General features: G+C 36.7%; 1 protein-coding gene across 1 annotated transcript in view; it reads right to left on the bottom strand.

Annotated features, from left to right (window-relative positions):
* Positions 1-21,059, bottom strand: part of LOC150087426 (cilia- and flagella-associated protein 44) — a 577,933-nt gene that overhangs the window by 138,083 nt on the left and 418,791 nt on the right. The window contains exons 25-27 of the mRNA XM_090372063.1: positions 18,011-18,125; positions 12,881-13,055; positions 5,841-6,136 (exon numbers count right to left, since the gene is read on the bottom strand). Coding sequence (XP_090228189.1) covers positions 5,841-6,136; positions 12,881-13,055; positions 18,011-18,125 — 586 coding nt within the window. The remainder of the gene's footprint in view (positions 1-5,840; positions 6,137-12,880; positions 13,056-18,010; positions 18,126-21,059) is intronic.

Raw genomic sequence — 21,059 nt, forward strand, 5'->3', positions numbered from 1 at the left:
AAAAATCATTAAGCTTTCTATTAGAGTTTAATAAGCTTCTCTCCTCCACTTCTCCACAGAATTCCTCATGTATGAATGTAGATGCAAAATATATGTTCAGTGTGTCAGCTAACTGAGCAGGATCATCAACAGTTGAACCATCAATATCAAGTGGACCAATCTGATTCATCTCCTTCCTTATAGAGTTTACATAAGAGCAAAGAACTCTTTGCTGTTTTTCTTTGCATCCTTTGCCAAAGATTTCTTGTAATCTGCCTTTGCCTGCCTAACCACCTTTGTGACTTGATTACATACCAGCTTATATCTACCATTGGCTTCTGTGCCACCTGATGATTTATATGCATCCCATTCATTTTTCTCTGCCACAAGTCTCAATGGTTCGTCTGACATCCATTTAGGCCTAAACCTTCAACAGTACCTCTTAGTTGGGACAAAAAACCTAGTATCTTCCAAGATTACTTCCTGAATGCTTCCCATTTAGAATTTGCTGTTGCTAACTTCATCAGTTGGTCCCACTGTATAGACTTAAAAAACTGTGTCAGACAACCTTAGTCACCTTTATGAAAGGATAAACCCTTCCCTTTACCCCTGATAGTAGTTATCATTTTTTTGAGTAAATCCCACATCAGCACACTGTGATCACTGCCACCTAGTGGTTCCTTTATCTGTAGATTCTTAATGCATGAAGAATCACTGCTGATAATCAGATCAAGAGTATTACTCCCTCTGGTAGCCTCTCGAACATGCTGCTGTAGAAAACAATCATCCAAGAAATCCAGAAAAGCCTTGCTAGTGTGCAAGTGAACAACCCAGATGTCCCAGTCAATATCTGGGAAGTTAAAATCCCCCAGTATAAGATAATCTGATTTACTGGCACACTCTATTTCTCTGTACAGTTGTTCATTATACTCATCAGAGTTATTAGGCCTATAACAAACCCTACTCTCAATTTTGCTTTCCCAGTGTTTAAGTCACACCGAACTTACACAACATTGCACTGTCCACCCATGTCAACTGGATGCACTTCCCTAGATTTTATGTGTTTCTTAAACTGTTTTGAGTTGATTGAACCACTGTCAACTCAAAATGTGTGCATGACTGCATCTCACACTAGCCACTTAGCTATGACTGGCCTAACTGAATATTTTGCATCGACATTCACACATGAGGAGTTGTTCAGCAAGGGGAATGCCAGAGGTGTATTCAACTCTGGCAGTAAGCTAGAGAATTTTGAAATAACTGAGAGTAAAGTGGAGGAGAAATTGTTGAAGATAAACACAAGAAAGGCACCTGGGGTGGATGGGATCTATCCAGTTATATTAAAGGAGGCAGCAAAGGAATGAAGAAAACCCTTAGCATAATTATGAGAGCTTCCTTGGACTCAGGGGAAGTACCCACAGACTGGAGATGTGCAAATGTGACCCCAATTCACAAAGGAGGATCAAAGGCCAACACAAGTAATTATAGACCTGTGAGTTTAACTTCTGTTCCAGGAAAATTAATGGAGGCACTGGTTAAAGAAGCGCTGCAGGATCATCTAGACAAGACTTCAGTTATAGCTCGGACACAGCATGGTTTTGTTAAGGGGAAGTCTTGCCTGACGAATTTGATTGGATACTATGATGCAGTCACAAAAGAACTGGATGCAGGGAATAACTTTGATTTTATATACTTGGATCTTAAAAGGCTTTTGATACTGTTGCACATGGAAGACTGCTGCACAAATTGGAGCAGTGTGGCATTGGAAGCAAATTGCTGCTATGGATAAAGGGGTGTTTGAGGGGGGGGAGAAGACAGAGAGTGATGATCAATGGACACTGCTCATCGTGGACTAATGTTATTAGTGGAGTCCCTCAGGGTTCAGTGTTGGGTCCATTATTGTTTTCTGTATTTATAAATGATATTGATGATGGTATATCAAGCTTAATGTCGATGTTTGCAGACAATACAAAGGTTGGCTGGGTTGTCAAGGACACGACTAACCCTATGCTGCTGCAACAGGATCTGGAAAGGTTGAGCAGATGGGCTGAGAGGTGGCAAATGAAGTTTCACATTGACAAATGTAAAATACTACATATGGGAAACAGCAACCCCAGAGCAACGTATCAACTCTGTGGTACTACACTGACAGTGGTAGAGAATGAAAAGGACCTGGGGGTAATTATGCAGTCAGATATGAAGTTTTCTGAGAAGTGCAGACGGGCTGCAAGAGTAGCTCATGATGTCTTATCAATGATATACAGGAATTTTTCTAGCAGGTATAAGGAGGTGATTATTCCCTTGTATAAGGCAATGGTCAGGCCACACCTTGAGTACTATATACAGGTCTGGAGGCCTCATTTCAAGAAGGATGTAGAGCTGCTGGAACAAGTACAGAAAAAGGCAACAAGGTTAGTGAATGGAACAAAGGGTTGCTCTTACGAAGAAAGGCTTAAGTTTTGCAAATTATAGTGTCTGGAAACTAGGAACCGGTGAGGTGATCTGATAGAGGTGTATAAAGCCTTGAATGGTTTGAGCATGCTCAATGCTGATGGGATTCTTCCTCTTGCTCAGAATAATCACCTGAGACGGCATAAATTCAAATTGAGCAAAGACAGATGTAGGATAGATGTGCAGAAATTTGCCTTTAGCCAGCGGGTAGTTAGTTGGTGGAACAGACTTCCATCCCTTGTTGTGGAAGCTGATAGTCTAAATAAATTTAAGGCTCAGCTGGACAGGTATTTTGAACGAACAGAGGGGTGAAGTGGAAGTTTTTTTTTTTTTTTTTTTTTCCTGGCTGATGCTGCATAAGCTTGCTTTCTTGCATCATATGCCTCTACTAATGCTAATTCTAACTTATATTGAGTTAAGACTTCCATGGGCCATTGAGATCCCAGTTTATCTGCAACCCAGATAATTTTCCTCTGAATAATGGAGAATCTACTGTACTTTTTAACCCCTGTGTCTCAACATGTGACTGTCTCAGAGTATAAACTGAAAATTTGTTTTATTTACCTATCATTAAAATGATCATGCAATGGAATTGTATGTGACTATGTGATTAATTCCTGAAATGAAAATGCATTAAATTTAATCTGAGTACAATGAAATGTCCCGAAGAATTTATTTTAGTTATAGTTTACCTGCAAAAGAAATAGCAACTATCAGCTTAATTTATGAACTTTGTTTAATGTAACTAATTTATCTACCTTGTTCTAAATGTAGTAGCAAATTTTTTTTAGTTTAGCTATTGCACCCGGCCATCAATTAATAATAAAAATAGAAAAAAACACCTGCTACTTACTCAAATTAATGAGGATGCGTTTGTGTTTGGGGAGGGAAGGGATAATCACTAGATAAAAACCTTGTCATTACATGACAGGTAGAAAATGAAAAGCATAAAATAGTTCAAGAATAACCTGCTCAGAATAACCTCACTTGATTTGTGTATGTACCAGTTACCAGGATGGTACTATGTAGAATAAGTTCTAATATTTTTCATGTTTGGGCTGCCATTAAAAATAAAAAAATAAAAAAAAACCCCAGAGGGAGGTTGAAATTTTTAAAATTTTCTACATCTGCCCACCAAGTTGCTGACACAATCATATTTAAAAATTTTAAATATGTTTGTTTTTGTTTATTTACAATGGAATAATTTTATTTTATATATAGATTAAAAATTATTTATTAGAATTAAATAGTGTATTTATTTCTTGTCCAACCTCTAACCAAAATGAAATCATTAATTTTATTTATGGGGGCAGGGATCACAGAAATTCATTTATCATTCATGGGGTTGCATATCATAACATTTGAAAACTCCTGCCTTACTAGATTGGTCAGACCAAACTTTCCCTTAAAAAAAAATCATGTTATGGCTTGTAATATTAGTATTAGCAATGGCCACATGGTGCAAGGAAGCCTATGGCTTATGCTGCACCAGCCAAAAATTAAAAAAATAATAATAATAATAAAAAATAATAAATAAATAACAATAATAATAAAATAACAAAAAATAAAATAAAATAAGAAGAAGAAAATAATAATAAGAAGAAAAAAAAATAATAAATAAAAGAAAGGGAAATGAACAACCTAAGCATTTCCCTCCTTCTGTAGGTAATAAAAGCCTCTACCACCCATATAAGTAACTTTTCCAGTAATTTATAATTCGCTGACTAAAATAAAACTTCCTGCATTCCAGTCTAAACCATCTGCCCCCCCCGTAACTTGAAATTATGTCCTCTAGTTCTAGAATCATTTATAACCGTGAAAATTTCGTCCTCATTCATTTTGCTTATGCCTCTAGGAGCCTTAAACACCTCAATCAAGTCTCCTCTAAGGTACCTAGTTCCCAAGCTCTGCAACCCACATATTCGAAGTCTCTCCTCATATGGACGCCCTTTTGCCGATCTCACCACGAGAGTTACCCATCTCTAGACCCTTTCATGAAGCACAATGTATTTCTTTAGGTGCGGTCTCCATACCTGAACACAGTATTCCAAGTGTGGTCTAACAATAGTCTTATACAATGGGATTATGACATCCTTATCTCTACTAGAAATTGTTAGATACATCATCGATAGGACACAATGGGCTTTCCTTGCAACCTGTTTAAAATGCTCAGAGAACTTAAAGTCTGACCGTATCATAACACCCAAGCCCCTTTCCTCCACTACCGGCTTTAGTTCAACTCCACCAAGTGTATAAGCTATTTTGGGGTTACTGTTCCCCAGGTGCAATACCTTACACTTTGCTGGATTAAAGCATAGCTGCCATTTTTCTGATCATCCCTAAAGTCTATCTAGGTCATTCTAAAGAAGCTCTGTTTGTTTGTTTGTTATTTGGTTTTTTTTTAGGAGCCTTAGCAACTAAGGCCATATTGCTCCGGGATATGCGGTGGTCATTCCGTGACCTTTCCGCATCCTCCATATTTGGTGGTGACGGACTCGAACCCTGGTCTAATCAAGAAGCGTATGCTACGCACTGCTGCTCCTTCCCACCAGGCTACGGAGGTGCCTAAGTTCTGTTTGGCGGTGATCATTTATTACTCTACCAATCTTTACATTATCTGCAAATTTAGACATCATTCCCTCTATCCTTTCATTGATGTCATTTTTGAAAATCAAAAACAACAGTGGCCCTAATCTGATCCTTGGGGAACCCCACTTCTTACATCAACCCAATCTGAGAAATAACCATTTATCACAACCATCTTCCTCCTGCCCTGAAGCCATCCAGCTATCCATTTAAGGATTTTCCCTGTGATTCCAATCTGTTTCAACTTATAAAGTAACTGTTCATGTGGGACTGAGTCAAATGCTTTGCTGAAATCCAAATAAACAATGTCGAAATTATTCCCAAAGTCTAGCTCTTGAGTGACCCTGTCAAAATAGCTAACCAGATTAGTTAAACATGATTTTCCCTTTACAAAACCATGCTGAGTATCCTTCAGAATTCCATTTCTATCTAAATGATAATCTTTGCTATCTAAATGATAAATTAGCTATCATGATAAATTAGCTATCAATTTCTATCTAAATGATAAATTAGCTGCCCTCATATTTCCATGAGGGCAGCTAATCTGTGGATTTATTTATTTTACTGTGTTTTTATTTATTTATTTTATTGTTTGTAAACATAATTATAACTGATCACAACTTTAGCACTTGAAATGTCTGTATTGAGAAAACAACATAATACAAATGTAAGTTTGTAAAAGACATAATGCAATATGCAGAGAGAAAAAAGTTTTTAATTAAGAATCATGTAGGATTTCACCTGTATCTAAGTTAAATCTATGTGTATTGAATGAATGGAAGAAACAGAAAAATAACTGCACAAACAGAAAAAATATTTCTGACCTGAAAGGTTTCCATTTCTTTGTATGCAACCAGTAGAAATGCTTCCACATTTTTTAGCTTTTTCATGATAGCATCACTTTCTTTTCTGCAGTTCTCAATGCTTTTTTGTTCCTCTTTTAAAGCATCACTTACATTTTGTCTTCTTTCTCTTAGTGTGTTGACTGAATGCAGTAAGATAGGATCAATATCTGATTCTGTAACAATTTCACCAGGTCTTTCATCATCACTGCTAATTTCATCATCTGACATATCAGATTCTTCCTCCTCCTCATTTTCATCTTCATCTTCATCCTCAGCTAAATATATTAAAATTTTTATAAAGATTTTAGGATAATATATATTTAAAGCACATAAATAATATATTTAATACTTATTTCTTTATTTGAAAATCTTAATAAATGCAAATTGTTTTAGGTACATAAAAACTACATTAAATAATTTTTGGTCATATTTCCATGAGGGCAGTCATTCAGACACTATATTGGTATAAAGTGGATTTAATCAAATTCAGATACCAAAACAGAAAGTTCAAATTGAACTAATGGAACCTAATTTCTATTTCTTAAATTATTTATTATATTAAAAAGGTCAACTATGCCTCTTTCGATATTGTTTCAAGACTGCAGATCAAAACGTTTTTCATATACTCTAAAACTAGTTTGTATTGGATCATAAGCACAAGTTTTAAAATTGCTTATAAAAGTGGGTTGTCAAGTTAATTAATGACCCATCTCTTGCAAGTCTCTTCACTGTCTCATAGATATTTGGTTTCTGCTGCATGCCTTTTTTATAGCTACTTCCACGGGCACTGTTATTTGAATCTAATTGCTCCACTCTCTTCCAAACCAGTCTGAACACATGCCACAAGCAGTCAGCATCGTGGCTTTTAAAAACTGAAGACTGAAATAATAATATCTTTATCGGGATATTATTAGGATATATATCAGGATAGCCCAAACTCAATAGTTTGGTAGTTTGGTGGATTGAACAAACATTACAGTAGCATTCTGTATGGGGGGAATGACTTTCATTCCCCCATTCTCTCACCCAAGGGCTCTCCTCCCTCCTCTCTCACTTTTCGCCTGGTGGTCCTACCGACTTAAATGCTATCACTGCGCTTAACAGTCCCCTCTCGTGGAGGGTGGGCTGCCTCTGCAGGGGTACCCCTCTATTCCATATTCTTCTACTTCCTGGCAGAAGCCTCCCTATCATCCACGCCTCACTTCCCCTTTTCCCCTTAAACTCAAACTGTCAATCCTACACTTGTTTCCAATAAAAAATCCTTCTCTCCTTTCTCTTTCTTTCTTTTTTCCTCTCTATTTTTTTTTCTTTCTGGGTTTTTTTTTTTTTTTTTTAGATTCACTTTGGGCCTGCCCTGGTAAGTCTAGGCATTGCCAAAGTCTGCCTCGTCAGAGACTTACGTGACACCAACATACACAGACCAACCCAACACTAACTTACACTTTTCTGGCCTTTACAGAGTCTGTATTGCTCCACAAAAGATCACTGCGGACTATACACTATGTCCTTTCTATACACATTGTATTCCTCATAATCAAATTCTGCATCCCTTATGTGTGAATGATATCACGTCTCTGATATCTCCACAATGTCTGCATTTGATGACTTAATCAAATACTTTCATCAAATTTGTTTACTATGCTCCTAGCATTAGTGTACATGCAAATATTGCATCTGTTCTTACTCTTAGTTACCCTAACACAGCCAGTGTATTTGCTTGTTTCTTGATGACCCCAGCAGGGCTTGAAATTCCAGACACTTTGCTTTCCAAGCTGCTGCTGGAAATTCACCAACAAAATCCACATGTGCCTTCAAATTCCCCATTCCTCAATGTTGCTATCATGTTGAATCATGTTTTTCAATAATATTCTCTCCAAAGCCACTCTTTCTGGAGCAGTTGATTATTACACTTGATGCAATACTGTCCCAAGCAATAACAAGATTACAGATAGCATCCAAGACATTCCACTCTGGCTGCAAACTGTTCCCTCTTTCTATGTTGTGGATCAAGTACTTTATATGCTCCCTTGAAGTTATATGCTCCCTTTTATATGCTCCCTTGAAGTTATAAATAATGCCTTGATCCAGTGGCTGCATAAAATGGGTGGTACTGGGAGGAAAAAACAACAGCTGTATATTTGTCAGCTTAAGAGTTTCAGCAGAATAATGTTATCCTGAAAAATTATGATCTAAAGATATTCAAGTCTAATGTCAACAAGTACCTTCTTTCATATTCTCAAACTTCAACCCATACACTGTACTAAGTCCTATAGGTTCTAATACCTCTCATGCTTGGGGTTTTCATAAAAAAAAAAAAAAAAAGTGCCGCGCAACCATCCAGAATCATAAAAATCTTCCTTTTTTCTGAAGCCATTCTTCTGTTCATTTTTAATAGCCAATAATGAAAAATTTTGACTATAAGAAAAACACTTCTATTGGCCTCATAATTGCATGGAAGTTGTTAAGTTCTTTAAACATCTTGGCTTGGAAATTTTGCCAATCATAAGCAGGCATAGTTTTTGTACTGCCATCTGCATCACAGCATAATAGAATAGTGATTCCTAGTTTGCTTAATTTTCTACCATTACAAGACTCATTTTTCAAGAAAGGATCTTACAGAATACAACCAGTCTGTAGCCTTTTCTTTGTCGACTGATCCAGACTTGCCATGAACATTCCATGAAACCAAGTTATTTCTGCCCTTAAATCTTTGAAGACAGCCAGAAATGTGAATGATTCTGCTCATGTTACTGATAGGGTGAAAAGGTATTTAGCATCTACATTCACCCATGAGAGTTCTTTAGGGATAGATATTCAGAAATTTATAAAACTCTAACAGAGAGCTAAACATAACTGAGAGGAAAGTGGAAGAGAAATTGTTGAAGTTAAACATAAAAAAGGCACTTGGTGTAGAGAGGATTTATCTAATTATATTAAGGGAGGCAGAAACCCTCAGCCATTATTTTGAGAGCATCTTTGGATTTGGGGGGGGGGGGGGTCCTGAGGACTAGAGATGTGAAAATGTACCCCCAATCCACAAAAGGGGATAAAATAATGACATGAGTAATTACAGACCTATTAGCTTAACTTCTGCTCCAGGGAAAATAATGGAGTCACTGGTTAAAGAAGTAATGCATGACCATCTAGACTGAAGTGCAGTTATACTTCAGTCACAGCATGAGTTGTTTAAGGGGGAAACCTTGTCTGACCAAGTCTATTGGGCACCATGATTCAGGAACATATACTTGGATTTCAGGAAATCTTTCGACACTGTTTCACATAAAAGACTTTTGTACATATAGGCATTAAGGAAAAGTTACTGCTATATATAAAGGGATGGTTGAGTGGGAGAAGACAAAGAGTGGTTATCAATGGACACTGCTCTTTTTGGATTAATATTATTAGTGGACTCCCAGAGGGTTTGGTGCTGTGCTCATTGTGTTGATGAAGGTATATTAGGCTTAATGTCTAAGTCTACAGATGATACAAAGGTTGGCATGCAGTTAATGACGGTAATCAGGGTAAGTTTCTTCAACAAGATCTAAACAAATTATGCCAATGGCTGAGAAATGGCGGTTGAAGTTTAAAATTGATAAATACAAGGTACTGCATATGGGTAGCAGTAATGTATCAACTGTTTGGTACTACACTGAGACATGAAATTCTATGAGCAGTGCAGACAGGTTGCCAAGACAGATCATGGAATTTTGTGTATGATATACAGGAAATTTCTAGAAGGGACAAAGAGGTGATTATCCTGTTGTACAGCGGTAGACAAAAAAATTGCATCACTTTTGAATTTTGCAAATAATGTGTTTTATGCTGCATTGTGGGTTCCAGAAATGTTCGAAATGCATTTGTTAGATGGGATACATATCTCTGTGAATGAAATCCAATAAAAAGTCTCCACCTGATATACCTAATTGCCATAAATATCTTCCCAAAGGTTAAAATGCATAATTAATGGAAATATTATGAGAAATCATGATAAGGTACTGTCATTATTGCATTTACGTGTACAAACTGAAATGAAAAGTTGAAATAATAGAATTATGTACTGTAAATCAGCAAAATAAGTCCTCAATATTTTGTTGTTCCTCCTCGAGCCTCCAAATTACAGCCTTGCAACAATCTGGCATAGAGTTAATCAACTTCTGGATATATGGTTGCTACACCCTTACAATGCTCTACTGCAGCTGAATCTTAATTGTTGGCTTCTTCTGAGCAATTTTAGACTACATTATGTACCAGCAATTTTCAATAGGGTTCAAATCTGCACTGTTGACGGGCCAGTCCAACACTATAATGCCAACATTTCTGAGGTATGGCTGCACCTTAAGGGAGAAAAACGAGGGAAAACATTGGTGTAAGTATGTTTTAAGCCTTGTGAGACAAGAAGACAAACTCATAATTAAATCTAAATAGAATAAAACTTACCAATTTTGCTGTGTGGCAAGGTGCTGAGTCCCGTTGAAAATTGCAGTTTTGGATGTCTGTGTGGTGATCCTTAATAACGGGTTTTAGGCACTCCTGCATTCACCGTTCCGTTAATAAACTAAATTTGCACCCCTTTTCTTGTTATGCATCCCTTGACCGGCGGGCGAGGAACTTTACAGTTGGTGTTATTTAGTCAGGATGGTATGCCTCCGATTTTAGTCTTCTGACATATCACTTCCCATCTAAGCCATGCAGATTGAATTTAAATTCATCAGAACAGATGATGGTGTCCCATTGCTCTTTTGTCCATGAAACATGCGTTTTAGCCCAAGCAAGTCGCTTCTTCCTCATTTATTCGGATAACAAAGGCTTCTTCTTGGGCTGATAGACATGCAGACCACATTCCGAAAGCCATCTTTGGATAGTATGTGCACTTGTTTTCAACACCTTCTCAAAGGCCATCTCAGATTCCAGTTAGCACTAGCATGGCGATTATGAAGGCATAGCCATTTCAAATATTGAGTCACTCTCTTATGGCCCGATTCAGGTCTTCTCTTCACATCACTGGTTTCACGCTTTAATTTCAGCACCCGGGATACTGTTGACTGGTGGCAGCCTATTTTATCAGTGACAGCACGCATAGAAAGGCTTTCCTAGGACAGAGCAACAGCTACACTTTTTTTTCTTGGTGTCAACTGAACATATGGAGCCATGCTTACACCTCTGCAAAACAGGATACTAATTAGCGTGTGTATACCCTTCCAATGCCGTATTTATAGAAGCGGCTAATGCAATACCTTGCAATTACTGTCTGATGCAATACCTTTGCTTTGCAACAAACAAAATGACTCTAATCAAACAATATCTTATACGTTCCACTACAAATTTTATTTATTTTTTAAGGTGATGCAGTTTTTTTGTCTGCCACTGTATTTCAATGGTTAAGCAGCATCTCTTGAGTACTTCATACAGGTTGGAGTCCTCATTTTAGGAAGGACAAAGAACTGTTTGAATGGATATAGAGAAGGGCAACGTGATTGGTGAGGGGAGAAAAAGGTTGTCACCAGTAAAGTTCAGTTCTGCAAACTGCAGTGCCTGGAGATTATGCACCTGCAAGGTGACCTGAATGAGCTATTTAAGGCTTTGAATGGCTTGAGCAAACTCAGTGCTAATGGGATTCTCTCTCTTGATCAGACTATGCACATGAGGGAGGGGGGATCGTAATTTCAAATTCTAGAAGGATGGTTGAAGAATAGATGTGTGGAAGTTTGCCTTCAGCCAACAGGTTATTAACTGGAGGAACAGGCTTCCATCTGTTGTTATGGAAGTATATTTTGAATAAATTTGAGGAAGAACTAGAGAAACTATTGTAAGAGGATGGATAAGTGAAATGTGATTTTTTTCCCCTTTCAGCTAATGCTGTATAAACTTGCTCTCTTCCATCATTTGCCAATATTAATATTAATATTGATACTAACTCATCTGTTTATTCTCGTGGTTTTAGGTTGCAAAATGATGAACCAATGTGACTTTTCTAGGGAACTCAGTCTTAAAGTTTGTAGTATTTTTGTGTATTTTTAATTCTTTCCAACACTGTAACCATTTAATCATACATCCAGGGGAGTAAGCACTGAAAAGGTGCACTATACTATTTCATACTAATGTTAACTACAAGTACATATACTTTTTAGATAACATTTATTTACTTAGTATGATTGTTTTTTTTTTTTTTTTAGGAGCATTAGCAACTAAGGCCGTATTGCTCCGGGGATATGAGTTGGTCATTCCCTGGCCTTTTCGCAGCCTCCGTATTTGGTGGTCATGGGCTCCAACCACGGTCTAATCAAGAAGCGTGTGCTATGCACTGCTGCTCCTGCCCACCTGGCTACAGATGCACAACTTAGTATGATTACATATACACATTTTATATATGATAATATATAAAAGGATTTAACATACAGATGACAAATGAAGTATATTGGACTATACAATAAATGCTTTATTTCCTTACATCCCAATTTTCAATGCTTATTCCCCTGAATCATACATTCTGGTGGGGGATAAGCATTGAAAAGGTGCACTATGCTATTTCATACTAATGTTAACTACAACTACATATACAGTACTTTTCAGATAACATTTATTTACTTAGTTTGATTACATACACACATTTTATATATGATAATATATAAAAGGTTTTAACATACAGATGTTTGTTTTGTTTTTGTTTTATTTGGTTTTTAGGAGCATTAGCAACTAAGGCCATATTGCTCCAGGATATGCAGTGGTCATTCCCTGACCTTTCCGCATCCTCCGTATTTGGTGGTGATGGGCTCGAACCCCGGTCTAATCAAGAAGCATGTGCTACGCACTGCTGCTCCTTCTCACCTGGCTACGGAGGCACACTACATACAGATGACAAATGAAGTATATTGGACTGTACAATAAATGCTTAATTTTCTTTTCTTCAAAATGAAATGAAATTTTTCAGAATTCCTCAAAAAAAGTAAGAGGCAAAGTAATTAGATGCAGCTATTATATAAACTTATAAGCTAACATAGAAAATGTGTGCAAAAATTTACCTCTTTCTCTTCGCTGTTGTCTTATTTTCTTTTTGAAAAGTCTAGTAAGGAAACGGGCAAATTTATTTCCTTCGCCTAATGTTTTCTTGAATGCTGTATGAACATCTTCTTCTTGTTTTTTTAAAAGAGTTACAAGTGACTGGGAATCGGTCATATCTTGTTGTAAATCTGCTAACTATGAAATTAAATTGTTTCATAATATATTAACAGAAATAATGACAGTTACTGTAAACATAAATAAATAAGTATTTTGAAGCAATTTCAGTAATAATGCTAACCTGTCAGAAACTTATTTTTTTATGTGCACAAGAGTGAGTGGTTCAAGGGCAACCCAGACTTTTTTAACAGAAAGTTTATGCATTAGAATGACAAATTACTCTTTATGGTGGAACACTACTCTCAGTCCTTGAAATCTAGCTGCGTTAGAAGGAGAGCATGCATTAAAAGTACACTATCTTGTGCTTCTAATTCATGTCCTCCATGCATTAGAAGTACAAGATAGTGTCACAATCTGAGCATAGAACAATGCTATGTCATTAAATTAATGCTAAAAGAGAAAATGAAACAGGTCAAAATTATCTGCAGGTTAAGTGCACAATATGAAGAAGTTGCTAACCTATTACATGCTCCTGTTGAGGAACTTATTTTGGAAAACAGATGAATTACAGTACAATTTCCAGTGCATGATTTTGCACTGGAAATTGCATAAGTGTTGGACGTGTAGAGGTAATTATTCATGGACAGTTAATGTTCGTGCAAGTGCACATACAGTGGGTACCGAAAAAAGCTGATGTTTCATCAGCAGGCAAAATATGTTGCTTTTCTGCTGAACATCTGAACTGGTTTCAATTGGAGGGAAATGCATTTTTGCAGTGAACAGTGATTTGTGACATGTCATTGGTACACCATTTCACTTCAAAATTAAAGAGGTCCAGTACGAAATGATGCCACAAACACTTTGCACTATCCAAAAAATTCATCCACAGCACAGCCTTCAGTTAGCAAAATCATGGCAAGTGTCAGAAGGATTCGGACAAGTACACATTTCCTATTCTTTAACTTTTCAAAATAAATTTGGATTTGTAAACCAATTATATTTTAGTGCAGAAAGACTCAAACTATATGAAATTCAGACTATGACATTAGTTAGTGCATTTTTTAGACAAACCAAAGTTTTTACGTTGGAATCATTATTGTAGCATTTCTTATTGTGAAATCCTTCACAATAAGAAATGCTACAATAATGATAAGTTGCCTTCCTTATACTTCAAATAAGTAATGCTTCCCCATTAAAGAAGACTACATTTACTTATTTTTGGTTAAGTAACACCACTCAGACAGCACTGTTTCAAAGCTATTTGGCTTCTCATCAGTGAGTGGGTAGATACCCAGAGGTATAACGGGTGACAAACCACTTGTAACTTATTTACACAGTATGAAAGATTCCAAAAGGTGTGCTTGGAGATAATAATATTTTATGCCAAAAGGTGTGCTTTAAGGAAACATTTCGGCATCTCCCATATTGTGTAAATTTCACAACTGGGTTGTTACCCCTTATATCTCTGGTAACCCACATTCACTCACTATGAGAAGTCAAAGAGCTTTGAAACAGTGCTGTCTGAGTGGAATGGTACTCAACCGAAAATAAGTAGTAGTCTTCTCTAATGGAGAAGCATTACTTATTTGAAGTATAAGGAGGGCAACTCGTGAAGGATTTCACAATATGAGACGTTACAATAATGATGCCAATGTACAAACTTCTGTTTTCCTAAAAAATTCACCTATGTAGTAATGATGCAAATGCACTAACTAATGTCATAATTTGGATTCATTTATAACTTGTTTACAGTTGATGCAAATGTTAGACTTTTTATTCCACACAGCTTAGCATGTTGTTTTTGAAAAACTATGGTTTCAATATAGGATGAGAGTTTAGGGTGGAATGGGGAGTTAAGGATTTTATCCCTACAAGAATAATTTTAGCGACACAATTTGAGAAGTATTAGGATCAGGAGATTTCAAACAGTAGTCTAATAAAGGAATGGATGAATAACAGTCATACAGATCATCCCACCTGGCACTGCCATAATACCAAATAACATGTGGCTAAGAATGGTCTTGGGATTGAGGCCTTGTTAGAGAAGAGTCTGTCATCAAACTGTGATCCGAGTACCTAGACAACTAACATTAGTTGTTTACCTTGATGGGTTGTTGGTGAGAAAAAAATCAATGGTTCTAGGTGTGTGGTTAGAACTCTGGTATACTCTGGTATTCCAGTACGTAAATGAACAAATTGTGTTAGGTCATTAATAATAGCAAAAAACCTCAGCATATGTACCAGTTGGGTCCCTGTACAATTATAAAATTGAGACTAGCTGGAATTATAAGCATTAAAATCACCAAAGAAAAAAATTACTTTTAAATTAAATGTAAATAACAAGAATTAAACTAAGTGAATTTCTGTTATTAATTGAATTTTACTGTGTAAAAAAAGTATTTCCAAATTAAATTTTCCACAGAACCATAGAAGACACCGATTAAGAACCATACTTATTAATCGGTGGCATTTCTGGATTCCAAATTGAATCCTGTTATCAATCCTGATCAGAAAACATTTATAGATGTTTTTAACTGCACAGGGTAGGAGTAAATACTTAATGTAATACTTTTTTTTAACAATAAAATTCCCTTGATAACAACAAAAATTCACACAGTTAATTTGTGTTATTCACATTTAATTAATTATGACCAACTAAATAATATTATTCTCTTAAAAAATTACTTTTTTGGAGGAAAGTTAGACTGGAGAATATCACATTTCAAAGAAAGAAAGAAAGAAAATGTAAAAGTAGTGATGAGTAATTTACTGATTTTGGAGAGCAATCTAGAAAGCAAATGAATCCCACATTAGAATGAGATTTTAAGTGAAAGGAGATAAAAAAAAAAAAAACATGATTCCAGATATGGAAAATATCTTACAACAAATATCAGAGGAAACATTCACAACTGAAGACAGAATTTATAAGTCTGTTAAAAAGTGCCAAGATGAATATGTAAATTACCCAAATTCCATAACTAATAGGAGGATGGTACTAGAAATAGGAGATATTATAGACATGAGAAAGAGATAAAGGATGTGAATATCCTATGTGATATAATGAATTAAACAAATTTATAGGCTGAATTGCAAAGCCACAATTTTTTTTGTCGTCTGTGATACGTGATCAGGTGTAGTCCCCTGATGAAGTACAGGTAACCCTCGAATAACACAGTAGTTATTCCTATAAAGTGTCGTGTTGTGTGAAACTGTGTTATACAGAACTAAGAAAAAGTAAAAAAGGGGGGGGGGGTTACATTCCAAAAGCCAACAAAAATACATTATTTTGTTAAAAAATATTAACAAAAATACACCATTCTAGATTTCGTGTATCTTCTATTCTCTTTAAAAAAATCAGTAATCTGGGTTTGGTTGCTTTTGCTTGATAAATCTTTGTGAATTTTATTGTATGGAATTAGGCATTTTTAGAGATCCCTTTTGAACTTTGGGCTCCTTTCATTCAAGAATCTGAATTCAAAAAATAATATTCTAATTGCTTGGCTAACTTTTTTTCTTCCTGTATGCATTTAGTGTAAAATTTGGAAGTATAGAATTTTCATCTGTGCTATCATTTTCTGAATTGATTTGGTTTTACCTCCGATGCCATTTCCACCAAATCTGCTTTGGCAGTCACTTTTTCTACCAGTAATTGTTGAACGTCTTCAGTAATCACATCTTTTTAAAATTTTTTTAGGAGTTTCAGTGACTAAGGCCATGTTACTCTGTGTATATTGTTATAAATTGCATACGTGTGTCCTGAGGTTAATTTTCTGTTTTGTTGGGAGAAAAAAACCACACTACCCCTCACCTGAGCCCATCTAACTCAGCCACGTTGTGAAAAAGATCCATAAAAATTCCTCCCATCATTGATGGGATTTGAACTCAGGTCTTTTCCACCCAGTGTGGGGGAGGTGGGCGAGTCTATCAACTGTGCTACCCACGGGAGCTTTAGTAGTCATATCATCAAAATCTCCTCCTCCCACCGATATAGCAAAGTTCTACTATCGCACCGATTCTGTTTTCTGCCAGTTCGACCATATTTCCTGAATGAACTGACTCCGGCCATACATTTATCCACACACATTTTAAAGTTGATGGTTTTACTTCTTTCAGCGATAAAGTTATGATTCTGATATAGTCCACAATTGACAAATACTTCTATGCCTGCATTACTTCAATAGATTCGGAATAATTTTTTTCGGGATATAATGCCATGATCTAATGGCTGAAGGAAAGAAGTTGTATTAACCTAGTAGGTTATAGGAACATAACTTCAATGTTTGGATGACATAAATCTTTTGGATGGCTTGGTATGCTATCCAATAGTAATAAAATTTTGAAGAAGTTCAAAATTCCTTACAATGCCATATACATAGCAGGTATATATCTCTTTAATATTAGGATGACATCAATTCCTACCAGACACATGCTACATGGACTCTCTGCAATCACAGCTGGCAGAGTAGAAGCAGCAGGATTACTCACCAGGCGATCCAGATACCTTTCAGTGCATTATCTATAGGCTTGGCCTGATGGACTAGTAGTGGCTGGCTACCTGGTGAAAACCATTTTAAAGCTGTACCTTCAAAACGTAAGTGATGTTGGGCCCATCATGTTGCTCATTATAACCTCAAAAGACATTTCATACTACTGTATGGCCGAAGAGATAGCCTGTTAAAACATGGAACAACAGAGATAGGAACTTTGCTCCTATAGGCCAAAGAATAATAATATATGGAAGTCCTCCAGCACCTATTATTGTCTTTCTTACTAGTGTCATTGAGGTTCAGCCTCAGTGATAATGATTGGATACCACACCATTGTTGCTTAAATTGGTTTTCAGCTGGATGCTGGATGGTTACTCCTAATATTCCAAAAATACAGCAAATTCCTAATATTCTGGAGTTAACTCCAGAATATTAGGAATTTGCTGTATTTTTTGACATGTCTAAAATTAATCATTTCATGACTTAATAAAAATACATAAAATAAACTGTAATAAGTAAACCTTGAATTCTTGACATAAAGCTTACCCGCTTGGTGAGATTCTTTTGCTCATTTTGTTTTGATGTAATTTTATCTTGAATACACTGTTCTTCTCTGTCAGATCTTTTTAACAGCTTCAACTCTCTTATAAGTGTAACAAATCTATAAAATAACACAGAAATATATAATTTTAATATAAATATATTAAACAAATTTTAATTAGCATTTTCTTTGATTTCATCTTTGATTTTGCTACACCATTGCAGACAGTTGTCTGGTATGGTGTAGCAAAATGATGTCCCCAATGCCCCATTTTCAGTTTAGGGAACAGCTAGAAAATAGACAGTGCAAAGTTGGGGGGGGGGCTGCATGATTTTTTTTCCAGCTAAGTACTGCTAAACTGCCATCGCCACATGACTAGGTGCATTGTCATGGTGCAGGCTCCATCATCCTTCCATTTTTGACGTTGTCTTCACCTCACATTCTTACACAAATGTGTTAAAACATCAATGTAATAAGCAGCAGTAATGCTTCTCCCCTAGTAAAATGAGCAGCATAACTAAAATGTTGGATTTTGTTGTACAAGATTTCTTGGGCCGTGGGGACATTTTTGTGTGTCATTTGGATGGTTCCACCTTGGTCTTGGGGTTGTAGGTGACACCCAACTCTCATCCCCAGTGACTACTTTTTTTAAAGAAGCTTAGATCCTGCATAGATTTTTCAAACAAATCACCTACGATGGCTTTGCTGCCATCCATTTGATCATTCAACAGCAAGCATGGAACAAACTTTGCACACATTAGGATTAGCACATGTGATGCATTCCTAAACCTTACATCAGGATTTTGTGTAATGATCCTACAGACAGTCCAATTTAATGAGCAATCTCAACAACAGTCGTTTGCCTATCATTTTGCATAAGTCCTTTCAGTGAAGAGACTCCAATGCAAGGCTCATCTTCCAGTGTTTCCTGTCCATTTTTAAACCAATTAAATTATTTGTAAACTGCTGTTTTCTTCAAAGCATCATCTCCATGAACTTTCTGTAAGGCTAACAGCATTTCTATAGCACCTTTCCCAAGTTAGCATTAGCATTAGTAGAGGCATATGATGCAAGAAAGCAAGCTTATGCAGCATCAGCCAGGAAAAAAAAAAAAAAAAAAACTTCCACTTCACCCCTCCGTTCGTTCAAAATACCTGTCCAGCTGAGCCTTAAATTTATTTAGACTATCAGCTTCCACAACAAGGGATGGAAGTCTGTTCCACCAACCAACTACCCGCTGGCTAAAGGCAAATTTCTGCACATCTATCCTACATCTGTCTTTGCTCAATTTGAATTTATGCCGTCTCAGGTGATTATTCTGAGCAAGAGGAAGAATCCCATCAGCATTGAGCATGCTCAAACCATTCAAGGCTTTATACACCTCTATCATCCTTCCTTAAATCAGATCACCTCACCGGTTCCTAGTTTCCAGACACTATAATTTGCAAAACTTAAGCCTTTCTTCGTAAGAGCAACCCTTTGTTCCATTCACTAACCTTGTTGCCTTTTTCTGTACTTGTTCCAGCAGCTCTACATCCTTCTTGAAATGAGGCCTCCAGACCTGTATACAGTACTCAAGGTGTGGCCTGACCATTGCCTTATACAAGGGAATAATCACCTCCTTATACCTGCTAGAAAAATTCCTGTATATCATTGATAAGACATCATGAGCTACTCTTGCAGCCCATCTGCACTGCTCAGAAAACTTCATATCTGACTGCATAATTACCCCCAGGTCCTTTTCATTCTCTACCACTGTCAGTGTAGTACCACAGAGTTGATACGTTGCTCTGGGGTTGCTGTTTCCCATATGTAGTATTTTACATTTGTCAATGTGAAACTTCATTTGCCACCTCTCAGCCCATCTGCTCAACCTTTCCAGATCCTGTTGCAGCAGCATAGGGTCAGTAGTGTCCTCAACAACCATGCCAACTTTTGTATCATCTGCAAACTTGGACATTAAGCTTGATATACTATCATCAATATTATTTATAAATACAGAAAACAATAATGGACCCAACACTGAACCCTGAGGGATTCCACTAATAACATTAGTCCAAGATGAGCAGTGTCCATTGATTACCACTCTCTGTCTTCTCCCCCTCAACCACCCCTTTATCCATAGCAGCAATTTGCCTCCAATGCCACACTGCTCCAATTTGTGCAGCAGTCTTCCATGTGCAACAGTATCAAAGCCTTCCTAAGATCCAAGTATATAATATCAAAGTTATTCCCTGCATCCAGTTCTTTTGTGACTGCATCATAGTATCCAATCAAATTGGTCAGGCAAGACTTTCCCTTAACAAAACCATGTTGTGTCCGAGCTGTAACTGAAGTCTTGTCTAGATGATCCTGCAGTGCTTCTTTAACCAGTGCCTCCATTCATTTTCCTGGAACAGAAGTTAAACTCACAGGTCTACAATTACTTGTGTTAGCCCTTGATCCTCCTTTGTGAATTGGGGTCACATTTTCACATCTCCAGTCTATGGGTACCTCCCCTCAGTCCAAGGAAGCTCTCTTAATTATGGCTAAGGGTTTGCTTACTTCCTTTGCTGCCTCCTTTAATATAACTGGATAGATCCCATCCACCCCAGGTGCCTTTCTTGTGTTTATCTTTAACAATTTCTCCTCCACTTTACTCTCTGTTATTACAAGATTATCTAGCTTACTGCCAGAGTTGAATACACCTCTGGCATTCCCCTCGCTGAATAACTCCTCATGTGTGAACGTCGATGCAAAATGTTCATTTAGTTTGTTAGCTACCTGAGCAGGATCAACAGTTGAACCATCGATATCAAGTGGACCAATCTGATTTATCCCCTTCCTTCTAGAGTTTACATAACAAAAGAACTGTTTACTGTTTTTCTTTGCATCATTTGCCAAAGATTTCTCGTAATTTGCCTTTGCCTGCCTAACCTCCTTTGTAACTTGGTTACAGATCAACTTATATCTATCATAGGCTTCTGTGTCACGTGTTAGTTTATATGTATCCCAAGCATTTTTCTTCTCTGTTATATGTCTCATTAGTTCATCTGACATCCATTTAGGCCTAAA

This window comes from Mastigoproctus giganteus, chromosome 4 (genome assembly GCF_048544385.1).
Source record: "Mastigoproctus giganteus isolate SK-2022 chromosome 4, ASM4854438v1, whole genome shotgun sequence".
NCBI classification, from domain to species: domain Eukaryota; kingdom Metazoa; phylum Arthropoda; class Arachnida; order Uropygi; family Thelyphonidae; genus Mastigoproctus; species Mastigoproctus giganteus.